The 15,072-nt window shown below is 56.1% G+C and overlaps 1 protein-coding gene and 1 gene segment (V, D, J or C); both read right to left on the reverse strand.

Moving 5' to 3' along the window:
• LOC101916125 (T cell receptor alpha chain MC.7.G5-like) overlaps nucleotides 1-6,718 on the reverse strand; it is a 99,762-nt gene extending 93,044 nt beyond the window's left edge. Inside the window, exons 1-2 of one of the 2 annotated variants that reach the window (XM_055807066.1) lie at nucleotides 6,658-6,718; nucleotides 5,565-5,865 (exon numbers count right to left, since the gene is read on the reverse strand). In XM_055807066.1, the coding sequence (XP_055663041.1) occupies nucleotides 5,565-5,865; nucleotides 6,658-6,703 (347 nt within the window). In that variant the 5' untranslated portion in view covers nucleotides 6,704-6,718. Of the gene's footprint in view, nucleotides 1-5,561; nucleotides 5,866-6,657 lie in introns of both variants that reach the window. The other variant, XM_055807065.1, reaches the window with a different exon arrangement.
• Nucleotides 6,719-9,214: 2,496 nt separating this feature from the next.
• Nucleotides 9,215-12,680, reverse strand: LOC129784437 (T cell receptor alpha variable 4-like). The segment is given in 3 exon segments: nucleotides 9,215-9,263; nucleotides 11,650-11,947; nucleotides 12,456-12,680. Coding segments are annotated over 3 exon segments (399 nt in total).
• Between the last annotated feature and the right edge of the window lie 2,392 nt (nucleotides 12,681-15,072).

A 15,072-nucleotide genomic window follows, 5' to 3' on the forward strand; every position in this document is an offset into this window, starting at 1 on the left:
CCCCAGGTGCAAGGCAAGGAGGGATCTTCCCTCCTTGGGCTCATTTGGCCAGGAATTAAGTCACGAGCATGATCATGCCTCCTGCCTAGAACCATTCTCTCCAACGGCAGCTCTCGGTGGATGCTGGGGGGAGCCTAGGAGCAAGACAAGTAGGATCCTTCTGCTGAGGATTCACTCCTGTGTTCCAAGCCCCTGGGCTTGGACTTGGCTGAAAAAGTCGCCCCCATACCAATCTCCACAGCTTTCCTCACTGGCACAGAGGCTGGGGAGGCACACGCCCAGCCTAACCACAACCCACAGCACCATGTTGCCCTCTGCTTTACAGCCAGGCTTCATCCATCCCTCCAAGTACCCACCTGGAGAACCCCTGGCGGCCTGTGCTGCCCTGGGCTCCAGGACACCACCGCTGAGGCAAGCGTGCTGGCTGGCCGCTTTGAACCGCATGCAAAGAATGCCTGGAGAAGGGATCCTTTACCACCGGTTCACGGCGAGGGCCTCTGCCGCTGCACAAACCAGGTTTTCCTCTGTGCTTCAGAAGCCCAAGAACGTCGACTCTGAACAGCTGAGTGAGCTACTAGAGCCGTGCAGGCTTCCTCTCCACCACAGACCTTGTGCTCAGGAATTGGCTGCAGTGCTGGGGGAAGAGGATTCTCTTACCTGTAAATCTCATCCCTTCTGGGAGATGGAATTGTCTCTTGGCAGCCACCACAGCCTCATATCCTATTTCCTCCACGAAAACCCCGATGTCTTGACAGAAATGTACAAGTGGAAGGATGGAAATCCCTACACCCCTGTCCTCCACCGAGAGGGGATTATGGCTAATGAAGCACATACAAGCATAGCAAAAATGTGAAAAGGCCAACACCATTATAAGGGCGTTTCTGTTGCATGCCTGGCAAGTAAGGCCTTTTGCCAAAGCCCTGCCAGAGCGCTGCTACTGGCTCTTGGCACAACCTCTAGCTTGCTTGCCCAACGGAGACCATGGAAAGATAGAAAAGGGGCACAGGATCCACCCAAGTTTTAGACCTCAAACTAAGGGCATTGCTGCCAGCGGTTGTCCTTTCCAATGGAGATTTAAATCATGCTGCAGCTCTTCTGTGCAGAAGACGGGCACTGAGCTGTCTCAGGCTGCGCTTCTCATTTCAATGCTGTGGCCTGGTTCTATGCCTCATGTGTCTTCACCTACACGGGAGGCCCCGCGAAAAGGTCACTAGGCAGAGTAGCGGCTGTTCTCTGCGTGGTTCTTCCTCTTCTGCTCAACACCTTGGTTTACACCCTAAGAAAGGAGGATGTGAAAGCTGCTCTGAGCAGGGTCAAGAGCTGGCATTTCTTCACATGAGGGAAACAACCAGCAGGGTGCCATCACCCTCACCCCCACATCACCGTAGGTCAGGGAGTTGGTGATCCAGGTATCCTGAGGAGGCCCTGGCCTCTGCTGTGCCCTGCTACAAGCAGAGCCTGGCCTTCAGGCCCGTGTCGTTCTGCACAGATCCCTTGGCCAGGGGACAAACTCAGCCCGTCCATTGCAGCTGACGAGCTTTCAGGCAGCTTCGGCTTGGTGCCAGTGATTGCGCTGCCCTTGTGTCCTTGCCTCTATCTGAAGTGCAGCAGGAAGGTCTCATGTGAACATGGCTTCTGTTTCGCAGCAGAAATGCTGAATAGAGCTGTTTTATTTCATGACAATCGTCTTAGAGTTTGACTGACCAAGAAGGGGTGACCTTTTCATGGGCAGGACGAGCGTGGTGTGCTGTGCCCTGACTGGAGCCACCTATTTGACAGCACGTAGCTTAGGGCTCCCAGCGTCTGAAGGACATAGGATTATCTGTACTGCCATCTCTTTCTTCAGTGGCATTCTCTGGGATAAGAAATGGCCATTTACAGAGTCTGGGTGCCTTTCCACTGGGAATCAAACCAGCAGCTCCTGGTGCAAAACGTTTGGTGCAGCTGGCAGGTCCCCGTGGGAAATGCCTTTGCAGGGGAAGGACAGTGATTTAAAGAATCACTCTAGCAATATATGAGCAAGCGCAGGTTATCTTTATTTGGCAGCGGTGGGTGCATGGGGGATCGCTCCACCAAAGTCATGCACAGCAAGGGAACCTTTCAGCCCCTTCTTTATACAAGTCACTCATGTCTATTCATTAACTTTCCATGAACTCATTAACATATTTCACACCTGGACAATTAGCACAACATTCCCTCTGTCACCCATTCAAGGATTTAGTACATCTTCAAGTTAACAATATTAAGATATCTCATGCCTGGACAATTTAGCACCCTCCCTGTGTCACCCATTCAAGGATTTAGTACACCCTCAAGTTAACAATAAGGGTCTCCTCAGACAAACATGAGCACATGTTCTTTAAATAAATCGTATATGGCCCATTATTCAATAGTGAAGCAGAGACAGAGCAAATGCCCGACTGGGCCCCGCGCACACAGCCATGGAAGGCTGTTACGGGACACGTGGCCTAGGTGGTTTTCCTGGTGAAGCGGGAAGTGAGGAGGGATTATCGGAATGTCCCAGCCCCCCTGAACAATTAACTTGTTTCAGGCAGCGTGGGCCCGCACAAGGAAAAGGCAAGGAGAACCTGTGCTGTGTTGGTTGTGGCATCCGTGCTGGAGGTGGACGTGGGGATGTTCGGAGCTGAAGCAGCAGCCCCAGGTGAGATGCAGGCGCGGTAGCTCAAACGCATCTGGGCAGCACATGGTGGTGTGGGAGCAGGGGGCACACGGGGTGGCATCCCTCCTCACCTGCAAACCAGCCCAGGGAAGGGGTGTCCCCTCTTCAGCCCTGGGGCAGGGACAGGGCTGGCCAGGGGCGGGAATGAACACAGCCCTTGAGTTCTGCTTGTGACACTGCGGAGCCAGCACAACACTCACCGTGTTACGGCTCTGCTGGATACTGGGGCAGAAGTAACCCTAATTCATGGCAATCTGCACCATCACCCCAAGACGAAAGCAATGACCGGTAACACAGTTGGGAAGGGGCTGTTGGGGGCAGAGGCAGAAGAGTTGTCTCCAAAAGTCTTTCTAACCTTGCAGCCAGGAGGAAACGAGCTACTTACAAGTTGGGGTGGGCTTCCAGAGTGCCCTGCTACATATCACAGGCCGCGATCCCTTAGCAGGAAAGGCTTTCCATATCCAGCGGGGGAAAATATTCCTCCCACATCCACCCAGCTCACAGCGGGGAGGACTTTGACCCCACATTATGCAGCCCCCTCCCTCCAGGACAGTAGCCTCAGAGCAGGACTGGCTGCCTTCAGGGCTTGCTGACAGGTCTCCACCAAGCCAAACACTCCTAGAGCCTGGGGTTATCCAGCAGGGGCATTTGCCTTTCAGTAACCCGGGCTGGCCTGTAAAGCAAGCGACTGGGTCCTGGTGTAGGACTGTAGGTCCCTGGCTTTTGGGCATGGTACAAAATGTTTTAACCAGAATGTATAAGCTAATGAACAATACGATATGGACATACGGTTTTGTTTAATAATCTGCACATCTTCTTGAAGAAAGAGAACATCCACATACTTTTGATTCAGGATGTGCCATGCAAAGAACTATCAAGGATAATTAGCTGAGGCAATTGCTGCTTGGGACAAGGTGACTCTGCAGAAGAATTACATCCAGGAAAGTTGTACCTCATCCTTGTTGCACAGGTAGCAAGAGATTTGTCCTTAAGCAAACTGCCTTCATTATAATACTATAACTCACAGCCCTTACACCAGATGCCTCGGCCCACAAAGACACCCTTCCTCAACGAGCATGTGTAGTTGACCAGTAAGACTGTGTAACCGTTAAGTAGATTACCCTCCACTCAGTGTTAGAGGGTTGGAAATTAACAAATTCATATTCATCTACTCTGACTGTGGAAACTACCAAGTTGTGTGAGTTCACTCACCACTGAAAGCTAGAGGAACTTTTTATTAAAAGCAGTATCTCGTAGACTTACATTACTCCCTCCTCTGGGAGGCAGTCCTTGACAAAGTTCTCCAAATGGGTCCTTCCCATGCACTGCCATTCTTCATAAAGTCCTTTCCACGGTCTGCAGTCCTTCAGGAATGGATTGTTCCAGTCTGGGTCCCCCCTGCTGTACAGGTCCTGCTAGAAAAATGTCTCCTCCGTAGGCTCCTCTCTGTGGGCCGCAGTTTCTCTGAGGAGCCTCCTCCAGCACAGGGTTCTCTATGCTCTGCAGCTTCCTTCAGGGCATCTCCACCTGTTGTGGCATGAGGTCCTCCGTGGGCTGCAGGGTGGGTATGTGCTGCATCATAGTCCTCCGTGGGTTGGCACAAGACAAGCTGTGTCACCAGTGTCTTCTCCATGGCTGCAGGGGAGTATCTGCTCTGGCACTTCAGGCACCGGCTCCCCCTCCTTCCTCAAAGACCTCGGTGCCTGCCAAGTTGTTTCTCTCACATTTTCTGACTCTTCTCTCGCAGGTGATGCACAGCACCTTTTACCCCTTCTTGCATATGTTATCAGAGAGGCGCTGCCAGCGCTGCTGATTAGCTCTGCTTTGGCCAGCAGCAGGACCGCCTTGGAGCCGGCTGTCATTGGCTCTGTCTATGGCTCTGACATGGGGGCAGCTTCTGGCAGCTTCTCGCAGAAGCCATCCCTGCAGCCCGTCCGCTACCACAGCCTTAGGTGAAACACGTGCACTGTCATTACCCTGGTGTGATTATGTGCAAAACCTGTTTTGTGTCTGCAGGATAAAGCCAGCCAGCTCAAGGTGCACAGAGGAGGCTGCTGGCAGCTCCCTCTTGCTACGGGCAATTACCGCACCCGCACCTGCAGGCAAAACAGCAGCAGAGCAAAGGCCAGCACATCAATTAAAACAGGGGAAAAATAACAAGAATGCGTGAGCATTCGCAGGGCAGCCAAACCATTTGCTCAGCTGCTCTGTAAATTAATGTTGCTCCTGCCTTTCTCTGCCTTTACAAGAGAGGGTATTTGCCTTCACGTGAGCCTAGAGACAGGCTCACTGCTACATCACTTCTGATGCCCCAGCCTCAGCGGCTGCGGCCCAAGGGGAGTCTGGCTTGTCCCAGACACACCCCTTCTGCGGCCACATGAGTGTGTCACTGTGGAACTGCTCCCTCTGCAAGGGCAGGGGCTGGTCCCAGACCCCTGAGGAGATCACCAAGGTCAGGCGGGAGCTGCTACCACTGAGGGATTTAATGTTTCTTTTCCTTTCTTTTCCTGGTACCATGGGAATTCTTTGGGTGGCTGCAGCAAAGGGGATGTTCTCCAGCTTTGCATTATCCTCCACACATAGGCTTGAGATGTGGACAGGCTCGATATCTGGAAGGGCCTTGAAAACGTCCACTCTGCGGTGCTTTCTTGAGCGCTTCTCATCATCAAAGAGCCTGGATCCAGACGCAGCTGCACAAGTCACACAGGCCTGTGCCTCACAGCAGTACAGGCTGGGGAGGCAGAGGCCCAGCCTCACCACAGCCCCCAGGTGCTGCTGCTGAGTAGGCTGAGCTCAGAGCTCCAGGCAAGCAGTGGCAGGGAGGGATGTGCCCCTCACAGCACCGCCCATGTTTCTATGCGCTGCTGCGTGCTGTGGGCACCACTGTGGGCTCAGTGCACAGAAATAGGCAGCGCTGTCCTGGAGCTCAGCATCCCGCACATGCAGAACCACCTGGGAGGTCTCCACAGACAGTGAAGACGAGAACCTCCCTGAATCCACCTGCGGTTTCCATTTGTACACTCCCTGCAGCAGCATCTGAGGGGACTGCGTCTGGCGCTGCTGGTACCAGAAGATGTAGGAACTGGCAGAACTGGTGGAGAAATTGCAGCGCAGAGCTGTGCTGTGTCCTCTCTGGATGGTCATTTCTGCAGGGAACTGGAGCACAGAGTCCTTTTGGGCATGACCTGTAAAGCCAGAAACTTCTTTCAGCCTTGCTTGCCTGTGCACCAGTCCATCTGTCACTTCCTGGGCTTGCTCACTGTCCCCGCTCTCCATCTCACTTTTCCCAGGCTCTGAGATGCTGAGCTGCTTGTCCCTGCACCCTTCTTTCTGCAGCTGCTTGCCACTCCTCACCGCCCAGATCATCCTGCTTTCCAGCAGTGCGCACATGTCTTTCCAGCCACTCTTTCTCTCCGTATCTGCCTCTGAGCTATGTTAACTGCTGCTGTCTCCTTCAGCAGCGGCAGCCATGAGCTGTCCTTCTCCCACCTCTGACTGTATCTTCTTGCTAGCGAAGCTCCTCCATATGACACACCACGTCCTCTGCCCTTGCCCTGTCCCTGTACAGCATTTCAGCTCTCCTTGACTCTAGTTAGCCTTTTCTGTTTGTCCCCCGAGGTTTAGAGACAGCCCTGCAGAGGCTGGTAACCTTTTCTCCAGCACACCTAGGAGAGAAGCTCCTAGATGCCACACAGCTCCGTTCCCCAGCGTCTTCCCTCTTTCAGGCTTGGACTGTATTAGCAGCACACTCAAGAATGCTCGGTACCTGCAAATGCAGGGTAAAGTCTTGTCCTTCCTCTTATGCTCGTTACTCCTGACATCTCCCACATTATTTGCCATACCCACCTGCAGCCCCGGCTCTCCCTACAGAAACACTCCCTGATCCCCCAGGCCATCAGGACTGACACCTCCGTGCTTCCACCACCAGCTGCGCAAACTCTTGCCTCGTTCACCCCAGCCTGGAAGTGGCATCTCACCAAAGGCTGCCAGTCCCGCCAGGGCTGCCAGCACAATCAGGGCCATGTCACGCTCTCCCTTCACGGGGTGTGCAGGCACCTGCCAGCCGGAGGGACCTGATGCTTGCAACTTCACCTCTTCCTCTGCCTCTGCCCGATCAAAGAGGCCTCCAAACCACAGCCCAGAGGGCGGAGCAAAACTCTCTCCCTGCTGCTCCAGGCAGGCCTCGTTGCACCTGTCCCCCAGCCTCTACCACCAGAACGTTCTCCAGAGCCTCGTGGTGTAGGTACCGTCCATCAGAGGGAATGGCATCCCTGGTGATCTTCTCCTGGCATCGGACCCAGGTGTCGCACACTCTCCCTTCCCCTCTGGCTGTGGAGCAGGAACCTGAAGAGAAACATCTCTGTAAAGAGCATCTGCTGCAGAAACCAGCCGCACAGGGACAGGCACGCTCCCGCACTCTGGCAGGGGGAGGACACTGCCACACAGCTCTCCGTTGTACAGGCAGTCCCCCTGTGTCCCTTCACCTGCCCACATTAGCCACAGGCGCCAGGTGCTTGTCCCACCCTGGGCCCCAGAACCGCTATCCCCAGGCAAGCCAAAGGGCTGCTCGGTTTTACTGCCTCCTGCTCCTGGAGCAGGGCTCCTCTGCCACTTCTCACCCAGGGCCCTTGGCTCACACAGCTGGCAGGGACTGCAGAAAACAGCTGGCGAGCGCAGCAGCCCCCATTCACAACCCCGCTCCCACAAGGCCTTCAGGGTCCTGCTGCTCAGCCGAGGCCGTGGCAGAAGGACGGTGGGCTGCCCTCTGCTCTCCAATGTCTGCAAACCTGCCAGGGGCTCCTGGTAATGCACTGTAGCTGCCACCACAGTCCCCAGCTGAGGCAGGACGAAGGGCTGAACCTTTCCCCTCTGCCTCTCAAGCCTGTGCACATGAACTTTCACAGCTGCGTCAGCTCCTGCAGCCGCACCGGCCTCGCTGGGGACTGGCTGGGACCAGGAGCCAACTTTGACATCTAGATGAACACGCCAACCAAATGTTTTATATATATATATATGTATTTAGTATCCAATCATTGGTAAAATATGCATGATCATTAGTGAAAGATGTAGCTTAGATAGAATATAATCATTTGCAAAGATGGAGTGCATCCTTCCTTGCTTAGAGGCAGGTGGTCAAGGCTGTGAAACCAGATATATGGCCTTCTATGGAAACCGGTGGTTAAAATCAAGTAGGTAAGGGAGGCTCCCTTGGTTCCTCCTGGTAGCCCGGGCCAGGCTTTGGTGGGATCTGAGAGGAGAGTGAAACCAGATGTCTCTGCATTTGAAATCAGGTGATCTTGTTTATTCAACACTATAAGAGCTGGACCCTCTGACAGTGACTTTGGAGACCTCACCTACGAGTGGATGCCCTGTGTAGGACCTCCCAAATGCTGGGACAGGCTCTCCAAATCCTCACTGTAACCAGGGCTCCCAGCAGCTGTGGACCCGGATGACGGTAAAGTATTAAGGCAATTGGTGATGTATCTTTCTTAACCGCTTAGCCTGTCATAGGCAGCAGTGATTAGGTGCATTGCCTTGTTTTATTCTTGCTGTATCCTTTCACTTACTACTTGTTTCACTTCCTATTCTATTTTTTAAAATGTAAGTAAAGATAAACTCACTTCTTTAACTAGGGGTCTATTTCCTTTGTACTGACCCGGTCTATGGCAAAACACCTCTCTGCAGGAGGCCTTCCCACAGCAGCAGGAGCAGGCTGGAAGTGGACTGTGAAGCCGGGGCAGCCAGTTTGTAATTGTGTGCCTGAGCCAACGTTACAAAGGTACCAGCAAGAAACCACTTCTCCTTGTGGATTCAAAGCAATGGCTTGCCCCCAGGCTGTCTCAGTTGTGACTTTCTGTTCTAACAGGGCCTGGCTATGTTAGTGGGGTGGAAGAGATCCCCAGCCCCTGCCTGCTGAGCAGCAGCAATGCCTGGCTCATGTGGCAGGAGGACTTCTGCTGCCTGCCTCCCTGTGCAGACCCAAGAGGAGTCGCTCCTCGCCAGGGACCACGACTGAAGGGCAATGTTTTATCAGGGCATTTCACTTGCATGTCTGAAATCCTTTTTCCCTAGCTGTGCTACAAGGAACCATCACCTGCAGCAGCACAGCTGCACTTCCTAACCCAACCACAGTAAACCTTGTAACAAGCTGGAGTTCCTTCTTAATGAGGATAGCACCTGCAATGGTCCTTGTAGAAGAGGGAGGGATGGCATTTCTCCATACAGATGAGCAAGCCATTTGGCCACAGCACCGCCAAAGCGCTGCTCCTGGCCCTTGGCATGCCCCCTGGTTTGCCTGCCCGACCGAGGAGATCTTGGACATGGAGGAAACGGGTACAGAATCCATGCAGGTTTTACAGTCCAAACTAAGGGCGCTGCTGCCAGAGGTTCTGGGGGTTTTTTGATGGTGATTTAAACCACCTACTGATGGAGCTGCCATGGTTCTTTACACCTCTCTTACTCCCCTGCTGATTGCCTTGATTTATACCCTGAGAACTCAGGTTGTCCCAGCTGCTACTATCTGCTGATTTGCAGTCAACTTCTGTCCAGCTTGCGGTGGTTCACAGTAGCAATGATGTCAGACCTGTTTCCAATGGAAGAAAATGCTCTAAAAGCATGACCAACCGCAATGGAGTAATCCTTCTGTGGACGCAATCTGCACAGTGTCCTGTGCCCTGGCTGTGGCCTGCTGATGTAAGGGGGAGTTTGTGAGCATTGTGGACTGTCTGAGAAGGGCATATATGACTGTTAATTGAAAACACTTGATTCACAGAGGTGAGGAGTGGAATGTATTTGGTTTATGGGGCAAGGTTATGGTAGCAGGGGGGCTGCCGGGGTGGCTTCTGTGAGAAGGTGCCAGTCAGTGCCGCCCCATGTTGTTCAGAGCCAGTTTCAGGTGGCTACAAGACGGACCTGCCACTGACCAAAGCTGGGCCAGTCAGTGACGGTGGTGGCGCCTCCACAATAATACATTTAAGAAGGTTGAAAAAGTGGTGCACAAGAGCATGTGGGAGAGAGGAATGAGAATATGGGAGAGAAACAACTCTGCAGGCACTGAAGTCAGCAAAGAAGGAGGAGGGGATGAGGTGCTCCAGGTTCATGTGTGGCTCATGACACAGGTTGTCCCTGATGAGCTGGTGATGCAGCTTGTCCCCCTGCAGCCCATGGAGGTTAAGGGTGGGGCAGACATCCACCTGCAGCCCATGGAGGAGCCCATGCCACAGCAGGTGGATGTGCCCTGAAGGAAGCTGTGACCCCATGGAGATCCCATCATGGAGCAGGCTTCTGGCAAGATCTGTGGCCCCACGGGGGATCCACGCTGTAGCAGTTTGTGAAGAACTGCAGCCCACGGAAAGGACTCGTGTTGGAGAAGGACAGTCTCCCACGGGAGGGACCCCACACCGCAGCAGGGAAAGAGCATGAGGAGGAAGAGGCGGCAGAGGGAATGAGTTATGAACTGACTGCAGCACCCATTGCACATCCTCCTGTGTTCCTCTGGGGGAGGAAGTAGGGACGTCAGGACGGAAGGTGAGCCCAGGCATAAGGAAGTGTTGCAGGGAAGGTGTTTTAAAATTTATTCTCATTTCTCATTCTCCTACTCTGATTTGATTGGCAAGAAATTAATTTCTCCAAGCTGAGCCTGTTTGCCTGTGACACCAACTGCTGGGTCAAAATTTCCCTGTCCTTGCCACAAACCATGAGCCTTCTTATTTTTCCATCCTGGTGAGTAGTGGGAGTGATAGAGCAGAGTGGGGGAGACGTTGCAGCCAGGCAAGGTCAACCCAACCCCAACACGCCATGCTCATGCTGGCCCAGTACAGCAGTAGAAATGGTCTAACAACCTTCCTGGTGCAGAAGGGACATTGCAGCAGCAGAGCCACCTGGGAGGAGGTGACCAAAAAGCCCACTGCCCACACTCCCGGCGCTGGCAGGGAGCAGAGCTTCTTTGTCATGACAGTGCTTTTTGCCAAGCACTTTGCGTATGGTGACACCATGACTGAAGGCCATGGCTGAGAGGATCGGGAACTCAGGCATAGCCAGGAAGAAGCAGGAAAATAACAGCAGGAGACACAAAGGATTGTTCTGTTGGCAAGGAATCTTGGGGACAGCATCTGGGGGACGATGGTGGTGACACAGCAGATCTCCAGGAAGGAAAGGCTGACAGGAAGAAATGCACAAGGATCTGCAGGGAATTGCCTGATTTGAATGCCCAGGGAGCTTGTTAGTGTTAATAACAACTCCAAGCTGAGATCTTTGTGTGCGTCCTTGGGATGGGGAAAATTACCGGGTGGAAGCTGCTGCTGTGTTTGCCCAAGGCAGCCAGGCAAAGGTGAGACACCCACTAAGCTGAGCATCGTGCTGGAGCATTTGCGTTCGCTTTATTCTTGACATCGTGAACTCCCTGTGCCATGGCAGCACTTGGAGGACCTAGAGGTGTCACTTGGCCTTCCTAAAAGTCATGAAGAGCTCAGCATCCTTGGCAAGAGGAGAAGCAGCCTGAGGTGGCCTGGATGGGAATCGGTCCCCTCTGGGAAGGCGTTGCGGGACAATGCCGGCAGGCCTTTTCAGACAGGCCAGGGGACGCCACGGTACCCGCAAGGCTCTGACCCCGTGCTGGGCAAGCACGAGCGCGTGGTGGGAAACACGCTGCGCCCCGCTGCCTTGCACAGACCCTCTCAGGCTCCCCGTGCAGCGCGGCCCAAGCGCGGCTGTTTGCTGCCTCGGAGCACCGATGCGCAGCAGCCCTCGAGGAGGAGAGGTGCTGAGCCCGGGCAGCGACTGCAAGGGGCACCCGCTGATCCCGGTGCCGGTGCCGGTGCCGCAGGCGGTGGCGGGAAGCGCCCGCGGCCGGGCGGGCCGAGGCGGCAGCGCCCCCTGGCGGGCCCGGCCGGGGCTGTCCCCCGCCCCCGACACACACGCCCGGCGCCGGCCGCCGAGGTTCGTGCCCGGCCGCAGCCCCGGCTCCGAGCCCCGTGTCTCCCACGGCGCAGTAATACACCGCCGCGTCCCTGCGCCGGGGCCGGGCGAGCCACAGGGCGCTGGACCGGCGGTCTGCCGCCACCGACATCCGCCCCGGAGGGTCCTGCACCTCTCTGGACCCTTTGTGACCGCTCGTGATGAATGCGGGGCCTCGGCCCGGGAGCTGGCGGTACCAGTAGATTAAGTCTGTTGTCAATATGCTGGGGTGTGAGCAGTTGATGGCGATGCCGGTGTCCTCGGTGGTCTCTGCCGACGGCTCCTGCTGCACTTGGGCTCTGCCCACAGCCACTGCCGAGGAGAAAAAGAAGGGGGAATCCTCAAAACCTGCTCTGTGCCCTGCCCCGCCTGCCGTTCGCCATGGCAAATCCCAGCCGGGAACGTTCGGGCATGGGGGGGGGAGAAGAGTTTCCAGAGGATGTCTAGCGGTGCATTAACGGAGGTGTCCGTTAACGGCTGGCAGACATACGCACGCGAGAGTGCCAGGTGGAATCACTGGACAAAAACAGGGACAAAGGGAAGCAGCAGCGGGGAAGGAGCCCGAGGGGAAGCAGCAGCGGGGAAGGAGCGGCTGCAGGCGCTCCGCGGCAGAAGGCGGAGGGAAGGAGGCAGCGGGCAGGGCTGGACAGCGAGAGCACGGCGAGTTTCCGCAGGGAAGGCGGGATGGCAGCAGAGGGAGGGAGGGACGCGAGCCCGGCGCGGCGGCAGGGCTCCGTGCAGAAGCCCGAGGGGACGGCAGCCCCGCGGGGGCCCCCGCAGGCCGAGCCCCGGCCCGCCCCCCGCCGCCAGCCCCGCGCACCCAGCAGCAGCGCGGCCAGCCCCGCCAGCCCTGCGCCCCGGCCCCGCCGCATGCCGCCGCTCCGCCGCCCGCGCCTCGCTGCCCCGCGCCAGCCCCGGCTCTGGGCGGCGGCCGCGGCGCCTCCTCTCCGCCGCCTCCTCTGCTCCGCGCCGCCGCCAGCTCCGCCCCGGGGCTGAGCCCGGCGCCGGCGCCGCTCGGGGGCTCGCCGCAGCCTGGGGCAGCAGCGGGGCCTCGGCCCGGGAGATGGAGCAGCTTCCAGAGCTGCCTCCCCGCTCCGGGGCTGGAAGCGGCAGCCCCCGCTGCCCTGCGGGTGCCGGGGAGCAGCCTCAGAGCCTGCCTTCTGCTGCCTCTGCAGCCCACTTGGGTCATAGAGAAGGTGTGCGAGAAGATGCCGCTCCAGCTGTTGCCCAGCAGTGCTGAGAAAAGGGGAGCAATCGCCTCTCTTGGCCTCTTGGCAATGCTTTGTCTGAGGCGGCCGAGGATTCCCTTGGAACTCCTTGGCGCAGGGGCACAGTACTGGCTCATGGCCAGCTTGGTGTCTACCAGAAGCCTTGTTTGTTCTCTGCACAGGACTGCTTTCTATGGGTGACCCCGGGCTGCCCTGGTGCGTGGTGCTGTTCTTCCAAGGACGGGAGTTTTTCCCTTTCCCTTGTTTCCCTTGTTTCCCGCCCGCGTCCCCACCGGGAGCTCTGAGAGAGCAGAGCTGCCAGAAACGACTCTGCCAGGGGAACCCAGAACGAGAAAGGGAGGAGAGAATTCTTGTTCTTAGCATGCCTGAAATGCCTGTGCTGTGCTCCTGCCTCCTCCAGCAGTGGCACCTGTTGCTCCTGCACTCAGCAGCTTCTGCCTTGCCAGGGTGGAGGGGCGACAGGCCTGCAGCTGGGGACCAACCTCTCTGACACATCCCCCCATGCAATGTCGTGGGAGTCTCTCCTTCCCTGATGCCTGTGTCCTCTCTCTCACAGCACAAGGCCTTGGTGGGGTTGGCCTGTCCTAGCGCCTTCACGGTGCCTAGCGCCAAGCTCCTGTCAGCACAGCCCAGGGCTGCAGCTCTTACAAACATCATCTTCAACACCCCCAAGCCCTGCAGACACCAACTGTCCCACTCAGCCCCACAGGCACTGTGGACTTTCTCCTTCTATCCAAAAGAAGATCGGTACTCGAGGAAGCAACACAGGAAGCTTTGTGCCCCGCTGCTCAACCCCTCTTATAAATCAGCTTCTGCCAAGCTCACCCAACACCACGCAGCCTTTCCCGATGGCCGTAACCCTGCCAATTTCCCTTTCCTCCAAACCAGCTGGATCTCCAGCTGTCCTGCCCTTACTTCCAGTCCCATCAAACAAACCTGCCAAACTGTTTCTGCTCTTCCCATAGCATGATGTAGGTTGGACAGGGCCGGTCAGGGCTGTGTCCAGACGAGTCTTGAAAACGTCCAAGGCCAGAGCCTGCACAACATTTATGGACAGTGCATTCCAGTCCTTGAGCTTTTTCAGGGTCAAAAAGAACTGGAAAATAAGGTTCTCACACGTCAGTAGAATTCCGCAGGTTCCAAACTGTGTCTGTGGCCTCTCGGCCTACCGGCACCGTGCACTTGGAGAAGAGCCTGGCTTCATCTTCTCCACGTGCTCAGAGCACGTAGCTGTAGACACCCATAAGGTCTCCCTTTGAGCCTTCTTTTGCTAAGGCCTCGTTCCCTCAGGCCCTGAGTGCATCATGTCCTCAAGCTCCCTGCCTGCCTTGGGGCCTCCCGCTGGACTCCCTCCAACACGCCTGTACCTTGCCTGCACACCGAGGAGCCCCAGCCTGAACGCAGGAGCCCAGGCATGGTCTCAGGAGTGCCAAAGAGAGGAGAAGGATGACTTCCCTGCCTGTGCTGGCTCCGCTTTCGCTGGCATCTCAGAGCGCAGTAGGTGTGCTTTGCCACAAGGGCACACTGCTGACTCACCTGCAGCCACTGGCCACCAGGCATCCCCTGCCTCCCCAGCTGCCTGACCTCCAACCTGTGTCTACAGCACGGTCCCAGCGCCCTCCAGAAGCTGAAAGGTGCCTCTCCCCGGAGGAAGTGCTCGATCATGGCTCAGGCCTTTGGAGAACAATCCTCTTCTGGTGTGTCCTACCTGCATGGTCGCTTCTGGTGGAACTGCAGCGTAAATTCCTTCTGCCTGTGATCTGTCAAGCCAGAAAGGTATTTCAGCATTGCCTGGCTCCGTGTCCACCGTATCTATCCGTTTGTCAGCTTTGGCACTGGGCTCATGCTCCACCTCGCTTTCTATAAGCTGCCAAAGGCTGATCCATGCATCTGAACAGGGTGAGATTGCAGGCTCAGGGTTCAGCCAACCCCCAGGTGCAAGGCAAGGAGGGATCTTCCCTCCTTGGGCTCATTTGGCCAGGAATTAAGTCACGAGCATGATCATGCCTCCTGCCTAGAACCATTCTCTCCAACGGCAGCTCTCGGTGGATGCTGGGGGGAGCCTAGGAGCAAGACAAGTAGGATCCTTCTGCTGAGGATTCACTCCTGTGTTCCAAGCCCCTGGGCTTGGACTTGGCTGAAAAAGTCGCCCCCATACCAATCTCCACAGCTTTCCTCACTGGCACAGAGGCTGGGGAGGCACACGCC

This window comes from Falco peregrinus, chromosome 5, assembly GCF_023634155.1.
Source record: "Falco peregrinus isolate bFalPer1 chromosome 5, bFalPer1.pri, whole genome shotgun sequence".
NCBI classification, from domain to species: Eukaryota; Metazoa; Chordata; class Aves; order Falconiformes; family Falconidae; genus Falco; species Falco peregrinus.